The 20,029-nt window shown below is 33.2% G+C and overlaps 1 protein-coding gene across 1 annotated transcript; it reads left to right on the plus strand.

Moving 5' to 3' along the window:
- Positions 1-3,261: 3,261 nt before the first annotated feature.
- On the plus strand, positions 3,262-8,192 carry HELRODRAFT_169046 (hypothetical protein; the record flags this gene model as incomplete). Its single annotated transcript, XM_009014880.1, has 3 exons — positions 3,262-4,435; positions 7,145-7,234; positions 8,053-8,192. The coding sequence occupies 3 exons, from the start codon at positions 3,262-3,264 to the stop codon at positions 8,190-8,192; spliced, it is 1,404 nt and encodes a 467-aa protein (XP_009013128.1).
- Positions 8,193-20,029: the final 11,837 nt, after the last annotated feature.

Below are 20,029 nucleotides of genomic sequence, written 5' to 3' on the forward strand. Positions count from 1 at the left end.
GTATACACAGTCACACACGTACATCATGCACACGCACACACACGTACATCATGCAAACCACAATTGTTTACCTCGAGTGCAAAGATATCAAAATAGTTATTCACAGCCAAACTTTTTACCAGTCGGCTATAATGATTTTTTTAAAGAAAAATAAATCACAGACAACTTCATGAAGACATGAAAAAAGACAACATCACATCACTGATGACACGGCCAAAAATTCTTTCAACAGAATTTTTTCCACAAATTTCAATGTGTATAACTAATTAAAAATCGAATAACAACAACACATCAACAAAATATCGCAACAACACAACAGCAGCAACAACAAAAACGCACTGTAAACAACACTTACCACATAAAAAACAACAACAAAAGCACACGACAACATTAAAAACTGAACAACATAAACAACTACACTGTGACAGTTAGTAAACAAAAACCGTGAAAAATGTAACGATTCCATCTTTGCATCGATAGAAGAAGTTCTTGAAAAGTATGAATTAATCACACGAGCCCTCCAATCTCTTTTTCCATTGTTCCTCTATTCATTCTGTTTGTTTATCGCTTCTGCTCGTTCATCTTGTGCCCTGTTGTTGAGTTTGTTGTGTTGTTGTTGTTATTGTTGTCGTGGTGTTGTGTTGTTTTTGCAGTTGTTGTGGTGATGTGATGTGTTGTTGTGGTGTGTTGCATTGTTGTTGTTCTGTTTGTTTTTTGTGTAGTGTGTTGTGTTGTGGTGGTGAGTGTAGTTGTGTTTGTTGTTGTGTGTTGTGTTTGTTGTTGTGTTGCGATGCGTTGTGTGGTGCTGTTGTTGTGTTTGTTGTATTTTTGTTTGTTGGTGTGTTGTTGTTGTTTTGTGTGGTGTTGTGCAATGTTTTGTTGTCTTGTGTTGAGTTTCATTGTGGCTGGTCGTTAGTTTGGGGTTTGTTTGTGCTGTTTGTTGATGTTGTCGCTCTCACAAATTTTGTTGTAATGGGTTATTTCTTTTTGGATTTGTATATTTTTGTGTTTTCATTTTTTTACTCGGATGTGGATTTTTTTTTTGTCAGCTGTTAAACCTTTCATTTGCTGCTCAATTAGACCTTGATAACTTCACCGTTGTTCAATGCCTTCGTTATTTATTATTGTTGCTACAATTTGTTTCCATTAATTTTTGGTCGGAATTAGTTTTTTAGGTGGTGTTACAATTTGATTTGTTGAAGTTTTAGTGGAGATTAATTTTTGTTTCTATTCAATGCATGTTTCTTTAATGATTTACTTTGATGTTTCCAATGCATCTTCTCAATAGGTATGCATTCTGAAGTAACGTAAGATGGAATTTTACAGGCATTTTTAAGTAATGCATGACCAGATGCTTACAAATACTTTGAATTTTTATTTCCACAAAGATAGGTATAAATTCCTGTTGCTTGTTTCTGTTGTCGTTGTTGAGACATGCTGCGTGACGTCTGTAGTCTGTCTCGAAAATTCTCTAATGCAAATAAATCGACTGTTCTTAACTTACTCGTCTTGTGCAATTTCTTTTTTATTTTTCGTATTGTTTTTTGATTGTCAGTTGTTCTTCTCACAGTTCAAGACTGTTCGAACAAAATTGTTTAATTTAAAAAAGATTTTCTGATCATTTATTCATCATCTTCTAATTCATTTTTCATAATCGTAATTTAAGGAATGCTTATCTCATAAAGACATGCAAGTTTTGAAATTGAATTGGAGGAGCCAAACAAAAACGTTGACACATTGAATTGCATGAAACTAATTGAAATTTTTTTGCAAAAATCATCAGGTAACCTCATTTTTTTGTCGGCTTACATTTATTTTTTTAAATCCTACAACCAATTTTTAATGATAAAACATTACTCTTTTTATATTTTGAAAATTGTTTTTTCAAAAAGAGCATTAGGTTGGAGGTGGGTTAAAGAAGTTGCAACAATTCTACAAAGACTTATAAAATTGCCTTAAAAGGTTTAAAACAACAGCCGCATTAGAAAGCATTAAGGGCTTTTGCTAAACCAATTTGTAAAGTAACATAACAATGTAAGAGGGATAGCAAGCCACACATACAAACATACCTTGTATCGAAATTTCTTTTATAATCTTCCCGAAAATAAGAGCATTTGAAAATTAATTAGCTGAAGTACACAAATTGAAAGCTATAATATTTAAAGCACATTTTATTCAACTGTTTGAACTAACCAAAAAAAATACAGTCAAAACTGACAAATTTCAAAGAAACAAAAAAATAACCAAAAAGTTTGAATTTATGTGCATTTGCATGCCATAAAATCTGTCTACATGTATATGAATGAATGCAGTTACAACCAAAGATATGTTAATTCACTTTTTTATAACACAACATAAGAGTAACAACCTCTATTAATATTTTTCCAAGTATCTGGACTGAACATAGCCACCTGAGATTGTTATAGATACAGTTCAACTGATTTCAAGCTGTGGTTTGATTGTTTGAAGGCTGCATGTTCAACGGTGGATTGGATGGAGATCCCTGAATAATTTGTTGAATCAGTGGACAGCTTTTAGAGTTGAGTCTTTTAAAAATGTTTGACTTGTTGTAGTCAAAATTTTAAAAAATTTTTTGCGGGGACTCTTTTTTGTAGGGCCGCCGGTCATTTTTTAAATTTAGCCCTACAGCTAATGTACCACTAGTCCCTCAGTCCCTCAGTAAAATAACGAAGTTGGCTCTTCTTGACTGTCACACACAAACACACACACACCACACACATACACACACACCATACACACACAAACACCACAAACATACACACACCACACACACATACACACACAAACACACGTACACAGCCTTTTAACGCATAAAAATTTACAGAAAAACGTAAAGATGTTTGTTCAGTTCAGACAGACTGACAAATGTGCAATTTGTACGTCAGCGTACCAAAAGAACTGTACAGTCGATATGGTGTGCGTGCATTCAATAAATCAATTAGGCATCGATACAAATGAGACCAGGTCTATTATCATAATTAATGCTATCATTATCAATAAATTTGCTATTATTATTGTTGTCATTATTATTATTATACAACCTGAACAAGAGAGTCGTGTTTACATGGCTCACTGTTTATTTGTAATAATATGGTTTTATTGTTTTTAATATATTTAAAATTGACATGTAATAGTAGGAAAAATTACGAGCATTCTGGCAGTATATTTTATTCATTATTTCATTTAATATTTTAATTTTAAAGTATATTTTTATATTTTCTACAAATATTTATTTTAAATATGGCGAAATGCCCATATTGCTGTAAAGAATATCGTTATGTAAATAAACACTCCTGGCGCTGTGCACATAGAACGATACCTGCAACTAGTGAATTAAACAACAACAATTCTAATACAAGTTCGGTTAACAATATCTCAACAAAAAATAACTCTGATTCTGGCTCAATTAATGTTTTAATTCAAAATACCTCTATTAACAATAAATTGGTTACCAGCTCAAATAATGTTTCAATTTTAAATAATGATAATTATAACAATAATTTGTTTAATAAGTTTGAAAGTATGTTGTCTTGCTGTTGCGGTAGATATTTTCGAGGCAGAAAGGGTCTTATAATGCATCACATATCCTGTAAAATGTTCAATTCTCGACAAGCTATTAGCTCGGTTGAAAATACCAACAAGACAATCAACCAACCACGATCATTTCAACACAAATCTGCCCCAGCGACAACACCACATCCTCTCCCAGGCGTTAAGTTACCTAAAACTCAACAGCAGTGGACGGAAGCCAACGCCTATTTTCACCATAAACTCAATTTCCTCAACAATATTGACGACATCGACAGCTACACCCAGCATCTACAACAAACAGTCTATCAATACTTCGCCGACTCATACGGTACACAAAAACCTATCGTCTCAACATCAGTCAACGCCAAAATCAAAAAACTAAAGAAAAAACTTAAAATCTTAAAAACTCTCGGACGCAACAACAACAATTACAACAACGAAATAAAAAATCTGAGCAAACAAATTAGATCAACACTTCGTGGGGCGAAGTTGGCGAAGGGTGACGATCAATTAAATATATCTAGTCAACTGTCAAAAAATTTCTGGAGAACATGCAGAAAAACATTCTCGCCAACCACATCGCTACCTCCATTATTCGACGTCAAAAAGGGTAGTAGCCACTTTGGCAACGTAATGAAGTCGAAGGATAATGAAGAGTTTAATATTCCTGAGTGGATTCCATCCTTGCCGGCTCCGTCCTTCAGTGGTAATGTTAATCCGCCAACTTATGAGGAAATTTCATCTATCATTCGCAAAATTCGATCCAGGGCCTCTCCATGCCCTCTAGATCAGATATCGATAATAATGTTCAAAAGATGTCCTATCCTCAAAACTTATCTCCATAGACTACTCTCAAAATGTTGGGTCTCATCTACGATTCCAAGTTGCTGGAGAAAGGGCCTAACTATCTTGATTTATAAAAAGGGTGACGCCAGCGACCCGGGAAATTTTAGGCCCATAACGCTACAACCCGTTCTATATAAAGTTTTAGCTACATTTATAAAAAATAGATTATACCAATTTCTTCAAAAAAATAAATTTATCAATATAAACATCCAAAAAGGATTTTATCCTGAAGTCGATGGCTTACGGAGCATACACAGATGCTAAATCATTTGTTAAAAGATGCCAGAAAAAACCAGCGAACGATTATAGTGGCTTTGCTGGATTTGAAAAATGCTTTCGGTGAAGTCAGCCATTTTCTAATCGACTCGATACTATTATTTCACCATGTACCTCAACAGTTTAAATCAATTATAATGTCGATATACTCAGATTATGCAATAACCATTTCAATTAACAACAAATTAACATCAACACTACCGGTCGAGAAAGGTGTCCTCCAGGGTGATCCGTGCTCTCCGCTACTCTTTAATTTATGTTTCCATCCGCTGATGAAAATCCTTGAAACCAAAGAGTACACTAACTGTGGTTATTTCTGGGGCCCAACTTCAGGACTGAAAGCCAAATCTTGGCTCCAATTTGCTGACGACTCAGCGATTATCGCCCACAGTTCTGAAGGCGCCCAGAAACTAATCGATTTGAATTACGCGTGGTGCAATTGGTCAAAAATGAAAATGAGAATCGACAAATGCAACTCATTTGGCATGAGGAAAAAAGAGGGGACCTACGAACAATTCTCTCCGAGATTGACAATTGATGATGAAGTCATTCCAAACATAGAAATTGGAAGTAGTTTTGTCTACTTAGGTAGATTATATGATTTTGAAGGTAAGGATACAAGAGCCAAAAAGGAAGTTAGAGCAAAACTGACCAAACTGCTAGAGACCACCTCTGGCCTTGACATCAGACCGCAACAGAAACTAAAAATACTACGATACTTCATTCCAACACAAATTCAATTTGAACTCCGCAACTATAATTTCTCGCCAACATGGATATCGTCCAACTTAGATAACCTGATCGTAAGTAAAGTCAGGGAGTGGCTCTCGATGCCGATCAGCGGATGTGTAGCGGAGATGCTTTCACTACCAATGAAACTCGGGGGTAATAACATCATGTCACTAAGAGACACTGCAGAAAAAACAAAAATGAAAGTTCGCAGCTATTTAAAGAACAGCGATAATGAAGAAATTAAATGCTTATGGCACGAAACCTCTTCAAACTTTGTCAAACCTGACAGTTCGCTGAAAGTAACAGGCTCATTAAAGCAGTCTCTCAAACTCCTTGATGAATCCCGAGTAAAGTCATGTCTCAACCACATCATCGAACTTCAATCTCAAGGTACAGTGCTCAGGTCAATTGGCGAACTTATTACTCCGGCACGGATAACTTGTTGGTCGAAAATTGTTGACAACATGTCCAGGATACATTACAGATTTGTGAGAAAATACATAATTCAACTACTGCCCACAAATTCAAATCTGGTCAAATGGGGCAAAACCACAACTCCCTTGTGCCCACTGTGTAACGTTCGACAAACGAACAAGCATGTAGTGTCTAACTGGTTCAACATCGGCTCTGAAGAGATACACAGATAGACATAATAAAGTACTGGCGTTGATGATGGACGAGTTGAAGTTACAGGCTCCAAACGATTGCTGTTTGTTTGCAGATTTGGAAAGGGAAGGCATTCGTCCAATGTCACTCCTATTCAACACGCTACGACCAGACATTGCCATTTTGAGGGGTAATAAGATTGAAATATTAGAACTGACGATATGTCATGAAACTAATCTAATTTCATCGAAACAATATAAACAACAAAAATATAAAAATTTAAATGCATATCTAAATAAAGAATATAAAGATTGTTCTATAATAATTAATACATTTGAATTGTCGCCAATTGGTTTATGTAATAATTTTAATCTATCGATATTTAAATTTACATGGTCAATACCATTCAACTTTAAATTAATAAACAGTGTTATCAGCTCGTCATATGGAATTTATTGTGGCAGAAACATTGCCTAATGCTATTTTAAATATAACTTACACCCATGCACTTGTCATTGGCAATGAGGATGGGTGGATCGTACATTTGATTATTTTTATTCTATTGATTATTTTATTTTACTCAATTTAACATTTTAGTTACAATTTATTATCTTAATATCTTATAGTTTCATTGTGTCGATTGGATAAATAAAATATGTTCACATTATTAATATTATTATTATTATTATTTTTATTATTATTATCATTATTATTATTATTATTATTATTATTATTATTAATATTATTATTATTATTATTATTATTATTATAGCAGTTGTTTTTATAGTTGCTATATAATTATTTCAAACAAACAAATGAATGCTTGCCTGCCTGGTTGTACATTAGTGATTATACATCGTGCAGTTTGAAAAAATTCGTATTTTATGCTGAATGCTGCCTTTCTTGGTTATAAGTTGTATAAGCTCCATTAATAATATATTTGAGTACACAGACACACACGCACGCACGCAAACACACACACACACATATTTAAACATACATTCACGCACATATAATCACGCGCTATCACACATATACACACCTTCTTACACACCATTTACACACACATATACACTCCCACAAACACTCAAAAATATACACACCACACACACACACACACACACACACACAGTAAGTGACTATTATTATTTTCAAAATTTTAATGCTAGATTTGCGGAAAGAAGACAATTGAATGAAAAATGGAAGGGCTACAAAAACGGAAGTAGAGAGACAAACAAATGATGAACGAAAGAGACGAAGACAGATGAAGATAGACGAATAGATGAATACGTAAATAAGGAGCAAATGAATGAATGAACAGAGGGGGTTAATGTAATGGTTGAATAAATAAACAACAATTGAAGAGGTAAGGAATAAATTAGTTGTGGGAGAAAGAGATCGATGAATGATTGAAAGTAGCACAGGCGTGAATTAATGGATGGATTACTAAATGAATGACCGAATGAGTGAGTGAGTGAGTAGGTGAGTGAGTTTGTGAGTGAGTGAGTGAGTGAGTGAGTGAGTGAGTGAGTGAGTGAGTGAGTTTGTGAGTGAGCGAGTGAGTGAGTGAGTGAGTGAGTGAGTGAGTGAGTGAGTGAGTGAGTGAGTGAGTGAGTGAGTGAGTGAGTGAGTGAGTGAGTGAGTGAGTGAGTGAGTGAGTGAGTGAGTGAGTGAGTGAGTGAGTGAGTGAGTGAGTGAGTGAGTGAGTGAGTGAGTGAGTGAGTGAGTGAGTGAGTGAGTGAGTGAGTGAGTGAGTGAGTGAGTGAGTGAGTGAGTGAGTGTTTTTTCCAAAATTTTCACGGTTGGCAAATGAGTGAAAAAAATAACAAATGGAAAAACAAATGAATGGGTCAAGAAATTAATGACTGGCTGAACCAAAAGTTGTATTAATAAGTGAATGAAATAATGACTGATTAAAAAAACAAACTAAAACTTGGAAGAAACCTAATGAACAAATAAATGAACATACCTCAACTTTTTTTAGAAACCCAATTTTAATAATTAATATTTGTCTTAAAAATTTGTCAACAAACGCTTTAGGAATTGTTTTGAGAAACAGAGTTAGAACAGAAGACTGGCAAGTAGAAAGGAGTGGAACGCGGACAACAGACAGTTCATACCGAGATGCAGATAAACAAACTACAACAAAAAGCAAAAGGAAATCTCTATCTTTAAAATGAAAGGAAAGTATTTCGAAGGAAGGTTTGGACAAGTCTGTAAATAAACCATCGTTTGTAGACAATCATCTTAAATAATATTTTTAGAAACTTTTTGTAGACAATCATCTTAAATAATATTTTTAGAGACTATTCGATCTTAACCAGTTTTTAACAATTTGAGACAAGAAAAACTGGACAACATAATTGTATAATAAATAAAAATTTCACAACTGCACAAAGACGACTGTTAGTCAACCCAAAGTCAAACAACATGAAAGTTCTTTTCATGTGAAAGTATTACGTAAATGTATGAATTGTTTTGTTACTCTACGTATGATTAAATACAATGCTAAGTTTGTCAGCCAGTCAGCCAGCCAGTCAGCCAACCAGCCAGTCAGTCAGCCAGCCAGTCAGCCAGGCACTATCTAGCAGCGGCACGTCAAATATTTATCGTGCAATGAATCATAACAACTTCCTTTTTTCTTACGCTGCCAATGAGTTGTGTTATTACGTCCTTATGATGGCCAACTTTCAATCGTGATGTTGCCAGCAAACCTTTTGCAGCAGTTGGTGTGTTGTTTGTTGCTCTAATGGAATTCGATGTGTGATGTACGTTAGTAACGTTCTTGTTGGAATGATTCTAACTGAATTATTTACATATTGCCTAGATTTTTAAAATTTTAAATATTGAAAATATTTAATAGTTTATATGACGTAACGAAAAATGTTGGCTTTTTTGCATTTTGTTGACACTACTAATCAGTAGTGTCAACAATTAACTAATTTTCCAATTCAAGTGTGTTTAAAATCGGCTGTTGTGCCAAGAAAGTGATATTTTGAAATTTTTCATGTTTTCAATTGACAAATATCTACAAAACCAAAAAAATGTGTCTTCATTAATATGCTTTTAGTTTTTTCAAAAGCATCATTAACCACAAACCAACAATGTTTGTAGAGGCACGTGTATCTTTGCATTCAAACCCCGTTGTTGCAACAGCAAAACCAGGCACCTTAACCATTACACCATTGCGCCGCTCTTTCATTAACACAAATCCTCTCTATACCAAATTTCTGGTTAGGTTATTAACCCTTCACATTACTAACCATCCACATTACTATCTATATCTTAAATGTTTTTATATCTGCATATATGCGTTCGCTGTACAATAACCAATGTTAATGATGCTTATTTCCTTTCATTAGCTAGTCATTCCCTCCATCAGGGTATCAGAAATATAATTGCTTTTTCATAATCGTTATAATCTGGGCGGGGGGATGTCGTTGTGATTGTTCTAATTTATTTCGTCTTTTTAAATATATATCCTTTGCTTAGGCTTAATAAGTTATAAAATAAAGGGATATTTTCATGTCATTGTTGTTTTTATTGTAATTAGTGTTACTAATGTAGTATCTGTTGTTGTGATTGTTGAAATTTTATTTGTCGTTTTAAATATATCTATTGTTATTGCTATTGCCTCTCTTTTTGGTAATAATATCGGTTTTTCTTGATTGGTTTGATTGAATTTTTTTTTCTTTGTTCTTGCAGATGCTATTCATGTTTGTTTTATCGGCTATGTTTATTGCCTTCTTTCTCACTACTGGATGATGTTGCGTGTTGTTTGTAATTGTTATTTTTGTTGTGAGTGTTATGTCTTGGTTGTTAACAATTCATCTTTAAATCGATACTAACCAGCTACTACTGCATACTATAACATCTTATTTATAAGAAATTGAAAGTTTTTTATAAATACAAGTTTTAGCGTCAAATAATTTTCTTAGTTCATATAGCAACTCATATAATTTAATTCATGTTTTATTTATTTTCAATTATTATTTTTAAGTTGATTCAAGCAAATCATTTTCTTCAAATTTCAGGTAAAAATTTAATGAAATGTGAATTACGAAAGTGATTTAATTTTTTGAATTATGAATATAGATTTTCAATTCGCGGGCAATTGAACGTATTTGCTCAAATCAACAGTTGTATTTATTCACACAATGCATGCACAAACACGAGATCTATACACCATTTATACACAACACACACCCCACGCACATACATACACACAAATATACACACATACATACACACATACATATCAGATCTATAATAACAAAATTCAGCTCTATTTATGGTTTGATTCACGAAGGCCTAGACATCTTTGTTTTGACGGAGAGCTGGCTTGGTTCGGCAGATAATATTTCCATTGGGTTATCAATGCCACCTGGCTATCAGTTTGTAGACCGTTTAAGATCGCACGACCCACATCATGGAGGTTTAATCATTTTTTCCGATCAATTTTTAGATATAAAAAGATCACTCTGCCACTGGTTACTGCTTTCGAGGTTCTGGCGGTAAAACTTAAAATTAATGAATTAGATTATATCCTACTGGCAATTTACAGACCTGGATCTGAACAATTAACGACATCATTTTTTGATGAACTGATTTCGGTCTTAGAATGTGTTACAATCATTAGTTTTCGTATTTTGTTAGCGGGAGATTTTAACATTCACATAGAGAAGTCGAACAATCCAAACGTTGTTAATTTACGTGAAATATTTGAAATGTTTCAGTTGATCAACCACATAGATGAACCAACGCATATTCTAGGAGGAACGCTCGATCTGATTGTGACGTCACACAATATAGCTGTCAGTGAAGCAAAGGTTTATCCTAGTGGAATCTATTCTGATCATGGTTTGGTACAGGTTAGTTTATCAATAAAATTGACAAAGTCTCTGAAAGCAAAAAGATTGATACGACTCTGGAATCATTTTGATGAGAAAGCTTTCGCTGAGCAGGTACTTGAGTCTCCAGTATCCAGACCGTGTAAAACTGATGATGTAAATGCAGAATTTGGTTTATTCAGTGACGAGGTAAGGAGAATTGTTGATAGGGTTGTTCCTCTTGTACTTGTGCTGCCTGGGCGCCATCATGTTGCACCGTGGTTTGATGATGATTGCAAGGCTTCAAAACGGAAACCTAGAAAAAAAGAAAAAATTTTTAGAAAAAGTTGTAAATTGTCTGATAAAAATGAATGGATATTGGCCCTTAAAGAAAAAACTGAAATTTATTCAAACAAAGGTAAAGTATATTGGAAGAAAGTTGTCAATGAAAACAGTAAAACTCCAAAAAGCTTGTGGAGGGTGGTTAATAAAATTTTTCTAAACAGTCACAGTGAAGGCACTAAACGAGAATTCAATGATCTCAATGCTGGCCAGTTCATGACTTTCTTTAATGCAAAAATTAAAGTGATAAAACAGGAGATTGACACTGAAAATCAATCTTGTTTAACAGTGATGATCATGGATGTCAGCAGTTGTTTTCGACTTTTCGGGCGGTGTCTGAGGCTGATGTCAGGAAAGAAGTGCTTCATTCACCTACAAAGTCCTGTCAACTAGAAAGACTTTTTTTAAAAAGCATTTTGAATTGCTTTGTCCATTTATAACCAGTTTGATAAATCTGTGCATGAGGGTAGGTTGCTTCCCCACACCTTGTAAGCATGCAATTGTTGTGCCGTTGTTGAAAAAAAGTGATGCAGATCCAGATGACGTCAGTAATTATCGACCAGTCAGTAATCTATCATTCATATCAAAACTCATTGAAAGAATGGTGTCGAGACAATTGCTTGCTCATTTGAATGATAATAATCTCATGCCTGCACATCAATCCGGTTTCAGACGATTTCACTCCACTGAAACTGCCCTGCTGCATGTTCTCTCAGGGGTTTATGCTGAGATGGATGCTCAAAACATTTCCTTGTTGGCATTTTTGGACATGAGCTCGGCTTTCGACTGTGTCAATCATGAAATGTTACTGCTCGGGCTACATCAAAATTTTGGAATATCTGGGGAAATAATAAATTGGCTCAGAAGCTACTTGATTGTCCGAACACAACAGGTTTCGTTCAACGGGAGTTTGTCCTACGTCAGTGTGGCTCGCTCAGGTGTGCCGCAGGGATCTGTTTTGGGTCCTTTATTGTTTCTGCTTTGTACATCTGATGTGCTGAAGATAATTGATTTATATGATTTTAAAAGCCATGCATATGCAGACGACATTCAAATTATGTTATCAGGTAAACCGAAGTTATTTCAAGACGAGATTACGAGATTCATTGAATGTATGGCGGAGATTAATCTGTGGATGTCGAGAAATGAATTGAAGCTTAACCTAGGGTAAAACAAAATTTCTTCCTATTGGTACCTGGCAGCAGTTGGCGGACTTGGATATAAATTCAGTTGTTATGAATGATAAAAAAATAGATTTCTGTAAAGCAGTGTCGAACCTAGGTTTTATAATTGATTCAAACCTAACAATGAAATCTCATTTAAAGATGATCTCTATATCATGCTTGGCACAGATTAGAAGAATGAAACGAATTCGAGAATCACTTGATAAAAACGCGATGCAGACTCTGGCGCATGCGTTGGTGCCCTCACGTGTCGATTATTGCAATAGTTTATTTTATGGACTCCCGGCTAGATACATCAAAATTCTGCAATCGATACAAAACCGTACTGCCTGGATTGTGGCTGGATGTCGATGGTATGATCATGCCACACCGATCCTGAGGGATTTGCATTGGTTGCCCATAAATAAAAGAATTGTTTTTAAAATCTCTGTCACAGTTTTCAAATCACTAAATGGTCTGGCTCCAAAATATTTATCAGATAAACTGAAATTAAAAACGTCGATCGCATCTGGTGTGCGTCTGAGGTCTGACGATTCGAACATTCTTGTGGTTCCTCATAAGCAGCTAAAGATTGGATCGCGTGATTTTGCTGTGTCAGGCCCTGTCGTAAGGAACGGCTTGCCGTCAGCCCTCAAAATGCCTAGAATGAAAATTACTGAATTTAAAAGACAATTAAAGACATACCTTTTTTCATTATAGTTCATCTCTTTTCATTCTTGCTATTTTGTTATTTTTGCTATTCTTGCGTTTGTGAAAACTACTATAACGAACGCTATATTAAGTTTTCTATTAATAATAAAATAATAATAATACATAAATACACAAATATACATACAAGCATGCAAACACACACGAATATACATACAAGCACACACATACTATACGTACGATACACACAGACCCACATGCACACATATACACAAACAAACCAACACGTGCACATGTACGTGTACATAAACTTTACAACAATGGTGAAACATTTTTTAAGGGTCTGAAAGAGTACCAGCAATTATGAGCTTTCACTTTTTTGTTCAATTCAGCAATTATAAGATGTTGGTGTGGTGTGGTGGTCCGTGCATTATATGTGGAGTGTCCTTGAGAATGTCCTGAAAAGCTATTATGCAATTATGTAATTCTTGAGTGAATGAATGAATGCTAAGAAGAAACCAGCTTCTAAAAAACAAACGAAGAATCCTCATCGACTAAAATAAAGAAAATTAAAATCGTAATATTATGTGTTGTATATATTTGTTGGTTTTACTTTTTAAATTTTTGTTTTTTTAACTTTTTTCGTATAAAATAAAAAAAGTAAAGGATCAACTTGTGTGTTATGAACTGCCTAAAACTTTTTGTCTTATGAACTGTCTAAAATAAATACGGTATAACCATGGATCGAAATACTAATTCGAATAAACATTTTAACCTAATAAAAATATTTTCAGAAATTTTTCGTACAAATTAACAAAACCCGATCAAATTAGAGACTTTAAAGTTTGAAAACTCACTAGCATTATCTAATTTTATTGAATTTAAATTAATTGTAGTTAAATTTTTAAAAATTATAGCAACCAAATAATATAGGTATCGCATTTAAAAGAAATAAGTTTATAGTTTTTTTCTATACTTTTTTGAAGGATAGTAAAAAATTTCCATGATAAGTTAATTTTAGTAAATGATTAATATATTTAATTAATGACTGAATTTATTAATTAGTTAATTCAATATTTACAATGAATAAATTTAAAAAATGTCACTTTCAAAACCACCAACAAACCTGCCAATGAAAAACTAACAACTTATCAAATCATCGAGCTTGACAATAAATCTGAAATAAAGTGTCAATAAAAGTTTTGAGTGTAATAACTAACGAAGCAAACAAAGGATAGTTAATACTACGAAATGTGCTTTGACGTCTCTAATATTATCAACTTTGAAACAAAGCGATGCCTGCGTTGTAAAATAAATTTTCACATAAAGGAAAAAACTAACCAATAAACCTTGGAAGTGAGGGCTTCTACGTATACACAGTCATCTTACGAATATTCGTCGCCAAATATCTTAAAAACAAATCATAGTTGCTAGTTTCTACACTACGACAATATCTTTGAATAACAAGCATTTACATAGCTCCATTACTATTCACATCTCGTAGAAATAAATTAGCCATTTTTCAACTACTTGCAAATTCTTTGAAATTTTCAATCATGTCACAATTATCAACCGAACAGACAAGGGAAGAAATGATTGAAAAGATAAACAAACTGAAGTGGTCACTCGATAAATACGTGAATTACTACGAACTGAACGGCAGCAGTGAGGATGAAGTTTTGAGACATCTGCAGGTGGTAGAAAAGTTAAATTGGAGCTCGGAATTACTGATGGAAACAAGAATGGTGCAATTTATTGAAGACATAATACCCACGGGCGGCAAAATTGGAGAAGCTGCAAGTGAGCTGACTTGCAAATTGAGAATTATGTCGTCGCTTCGGAGTGTGCAATTCAGTGCGAGCACGCCGACAATTGAGAAAACTCCAGCCAGGACATCTATTCCAACCGTGCCATCGAAACCAAGCTTGCCATCTAACCCTAGCGTGCCATCTAACCCTAGCGTGCTAACGTATCCATGCACGTGTGTGAATTCGAGCATGCTAACCAATCTTAACAAGACAACCGTTTCAGACTGGCTGGCCCGTCAGAGTAGACCAAACGATGAAGAAAGAGGCAGTTTGAAGATGACTTCAACAAATTTAAACGAAATTGAGGACACAGAAAAAAGGGGAACAAAACGAAAGCGGCTAAGTATTCATGATGATGACTACCCAATAGCAAGCTATCTATCTGACTCCAGCAGTGACGAAGATGAGCCGAATGAAAAGAAGAAAAGAATTGCTCCACATCCTTCAACATTTTGCGTACCAACGATTAGTGCTAAGAAGAAACCAGCTTCTAAAAAACAAACGAAGAATTCTCGTCGACCAAAATAAAAAAAATGAAATTTGTAATTTTAAGTCTTGTATATATTTGGTGATTTTACTTTTTATATATTTGTTTTTTTTAACTTTGTTCGTGAAAAATAAAAAATGTAAATGATCAACTTGTATGCTATGAACTGCCTAAAAAAAATACCAGATTAAACGACAAAATCGAAAAAGAATTTTAACTTCTATTTGGTGATTTTACAATTGATATTTAACTTTTTTTTTATCGTTTTGAGACATTTGTATAAAATGAAAACTGTAATTAATAAAATTTGTATAAAATGAAAACTGTAATTAATCAACTTGTGTGTGCAATGAACTGCCTAAAATAAATACAGTACTACCAACAATCGTACAACTAGATCCAATAAACTCGCTAAAAATATTTTCTGAGATTTTTCATGCAAATTATTGAAACTCAAACTTTAGTAATTAAACACTTTTTAACACTATCAAACTTAATTGAATAAAATTTATTAGTTTTATTTTATTAATTGTAGTAAAAATTATAACAATCCATTGCGAACATGGCAACAATTGCGAAAATTTCATCCATTCTAGGCATGCTATGGAATCCATTTGCAGCAGTGAAGATGAAGTTTTGAACTATCTACAGGAGATGGAAGAAATAAAATGGAGCTCGGCGTTATTGAAGAAAACGAAAATGAAAAAATTTATTGAAAACATTATACTCACGGGCGGCTAAATTTGAGAAGCTGACTTGAAAATTTGAGATACATGCCATCGCTTAGAAGCGTGCAATCTATTGCGGGCATGCCAACAGTTGCGAAAATTCCATTCACTCCAACCAGACCATCCACTCCAAACATGCTATCAAATCCATGCATGGGTATTGTAACTTTCGAGTAAAATCAAAATGTAACTAATCAACTTTTGTTTTATGAACTGTCTAAAATAAATACGGTATAACCATGGATCGAACAACTAACTCGAATAAACATTTTAACGTTATAAAATTATTTTCTGAAGTTTTTCATACAAATTAATAAAACCCGATCAAATTAGAGACATTAAAATTTGAAAATATACTAGCTCTATCCAATTTTATTGAATTTAAATTAATTGTGGTTAAACTTATAAAAAAAAAACAACCAAATAATATAGGTATCGCATTTAAAAGAAATAAGTTTACAATGTTTTTTCTATACTATTTCAAAAGATAGTAAAACATTTTCATAATTAGTTGCTTTTAGTTACTGATTAATGTATTTTATTAATGATTGAATTAGTTAATTAGTTAATTCAATAGTTACAATGAATAAATTTACTTTCACATTTAAACTTACCCACTTTTGTCGAGGTTAGACGAATTTCATTTGCTCCGTGTTTTGCTCACAAATTCTTAAAAAAACTGATTTTTCCATGATTTTTTTGGATATTTTAGCTGCGTGTGTTGAGAGAAATTCACAGAGGTTATTCAAACTTTATCGAGGCTAGAAATATTGAATTAATTTTGATTTCTTTCTTTGTTTCTCCAATTAGTTCTTAAATTTTAATATATGGAAACTGATAGTTTAAAATTATCTTAATGTGTACATTCTGTAATTGTTGCTAGTCAATAATAGATGTACATTACTTTCTTGAGACGGCTTTAAAAAATCGTGCAGGTCTCCATATTGAGTACAGTTGAATGTTAAGTTGCTTGTTTATTTACAGACAGCACAATCTGTACGTTTTTGCTTGCCTGTACATTCTGTAAAGACGGTGTTGCAGGTGTTGCAGTTTGAGAAAAATTATTCAATTTTTTTTGTATTCTAACCGGTCATGTTTTTCCTTTTTTTTGTTGTTTACTCCTTAATACAAAATAAAAGAAATTAAAATCGTAATTTTAAGTCTTGTATATATTTGATGATTTTACTGTTTATATTTTTGTTTTTTTAACTTTTTTCGTGAAAAATAAAAAATGTAAATGGTCAACGTGTGTGCTATGAGCTGCCTAAAAGAAATACCCGATCGAACGACAAAATCGAATAAACATTTAACTTTTATTTGGTGATTTTAAATGGATGAAATGATGAATGGATGAATGAATAAATGAAGAATAAACGATTTCAGAAAAGATGAAAAAATTAAAAGAGAAAGATGTGACGCTGTCATGAAGTGAATGAATGAATAAATAAACGAACGAATAAATGAATTGATGTATTGATTGATGGATGAATAAATGGATGTATAAAAGAACTGATCAAGCGACGAATAAATATTGATAAATGAATGCAAGAATGAATGAAAAAATGGATGATTGATAAAATGATTGAATGAAAGAGCTAGCAAACGAACAAATGAATGAAATAAATGATTAATTGAATGGTGAATGAATGATTAGATTAATAGACTCACGAAAAATTTAATGAATGATTGAAAGAAAGAAAGAATGAATGAAGTAATGAACGAACAAATAAAAAGTAAAATAATTGACAAATATACAAACAAACAGAAACACAAAAAATACAAATGCATATACGATTGAGAGAAAATCAAAATAAAATAACTAAATGACGAAAGTGCTGGATAAATGAAATAATTGAATGAATGAATAAAATAAATGAATGACTCAATGGAAATAGAGAGATAGACTGACAGATCAATAAAAGAAATGAAAGAAAGAAAAAAACAATCGAACGGATGAATGGATGGATGGATGAATGGATTGGTTGATTAGGCTGGAGCATGTACAGGGGTTATGCAATTATTTAAATGTCTAACAAAAGACATTGATAATGATGATGATGCTGATCAAGTTCATGGTAATGATTATTATAAATAAAACAATAATGTTGATGATGATATTGAGTTGAGGAACACGATGATGGTGATGACGACAACGACGACGATGATGAAATGGTGATGTGATGATGATGACGTTGATGTTGGTGAATACTAGTGACATAGTATGAAATGGTGGTATGATGGTGACGACGATAACGTTGAAGTAGAAGATGATGAAGATGAGGTCGACATAGTGATAAAGATGGTACAAATAATGATAATATCGAATATTAATGATAGAAATGATAATATCGTTACCTTTAAAAATTTAAAACAATAAAAAATGTTTGCTTCAAAACGAATGGCAAAAGATCTGTAACAAGGTCGCTGGCTTATATAAATATAAAAACAACAACAGCGGACATAAATTGCAGAAAAAAAAAGTTAAATTAAATTGTAAAACAAATTTTTTTCCTATTCTTCACTTCAACATCCACAAAATGAAAAAAGTTAGAGAAAGTAAAAAAAAAATTTGAGAAAATTAGAAAAAATAAAAGTTAAAAAAGTGAGAGAGAGTAGTGACCAACCAACACGTGTCTTGGAACCGGCATAAATCTTTTTTCAATTTGCAGGCAGCACAATGGCAGCCTCAGTGAATTGTTGCAAATTTCAACTGGCCAGCCATCCATTGTATGGAGTGTCCTCTGTTATAATAACGCCCTACCTTACATGCAGGTCTTCAATCATCTGAAGCACCTACTTCAGGGTCACCATCTTCACCCAAGTAAGTCCTGTTCATGGTCGTCATCTTCAATAACAATAAATCATCATCACCACATCGTCAAGGTTTTTACCATTTTATCATTCTTTTTTTATCATCGTTTACCATCCTTTTCCTCTTCCGGGTTCACCGCCTCCTTATCATCGCCATCGTCATCATGATCATCATCATTGTTGCCGGGATGAAATTTATTATTGTGTCATCTCCAATTGTTTATTATTGATGGTTACTATAGTTAATCTTATTTAAAATTGAAGCAATCTCATCATCCATCGTCATATTTTTTCTACTAAAATAAATTTTTAATTGGAAATAAATTTTTTATCAAGTTTCATTGGAAAGAATATTTTTCAACAAAAATTACATTTTTCAAAATTTCAATTCATAGATAATATCAACTAAAATAATTGGTAATATTGCAAAAAAAATAAATAAAAATATAAATAGATAAACAAAGTAAAAACGAAAGATTGTGATAGTTTCATATAGCTATGGCAAAAGATGCTTATATTCTAAAATAAAAAAAACATTCTCCCCAACAGTAAAATCAGAATATCAACAAAATTAAAACTGCTAGAGAGTTACATTTTTCTTGTGCTCACTTACGGCTCTTAGTCCTGGACCATTTCTATAGAAATGGAAAAAAGATTAACGCTGCTGAGATGTGGTTTTTGAGAAGAATTATGAAATCTAGTTGAACCTTTCATACTTCGAATGAGGGTGTATTAAAACAGTTTTGTTATGAAAAGAGAAAATTACTACAGATAATCCGTCCGACGGGGGCAGTTAAAGTTTTTTGGTCACATCATGCGGAAGGAAAGAATGGAAAATCTAACAATTACTGGAAAGATTGCAGGGAGAAGAGATCGCGGTCATCAACAAATAACATTTTGGAAGTCCTTGTTTCACTTGTTGAATATGACCGCAATTCAACAACAACAAAGTGTTAAAGATTAGGTTTTTTGGAGGTCGATGGTCGCCAATGTTCTGAATGAAAAAGGCACGAGAAAGAAGAAAAAGGAATTATGGGCTATAGGTACGTATGCATATGCATGTAAAAAATGTTGTCACATATCAGCAGAGCAACAACAGCAACAATTAAAGAACAACAGTAACAACAAACTAGTAATAACTTCAATAGTAAAATAATAATAGTAACAATATAAATGATAA

The sequence above is a fragment of the Helobdella robusta genome (genome assembly GCF_000326865.2).
Source record: "Helobdella robusta unplaced genomic scaffold HELROscaffold_14, whole genome shotgun sequence".
In the NCBI taxonomy this organism is placed as follows: domain Eukaryota; kingdom Metazoa; phylum Annelida; class Clitellata; order Rhynchobdellida; family Glossiphoniidae; genus Helobdella; species Helobdella robusta.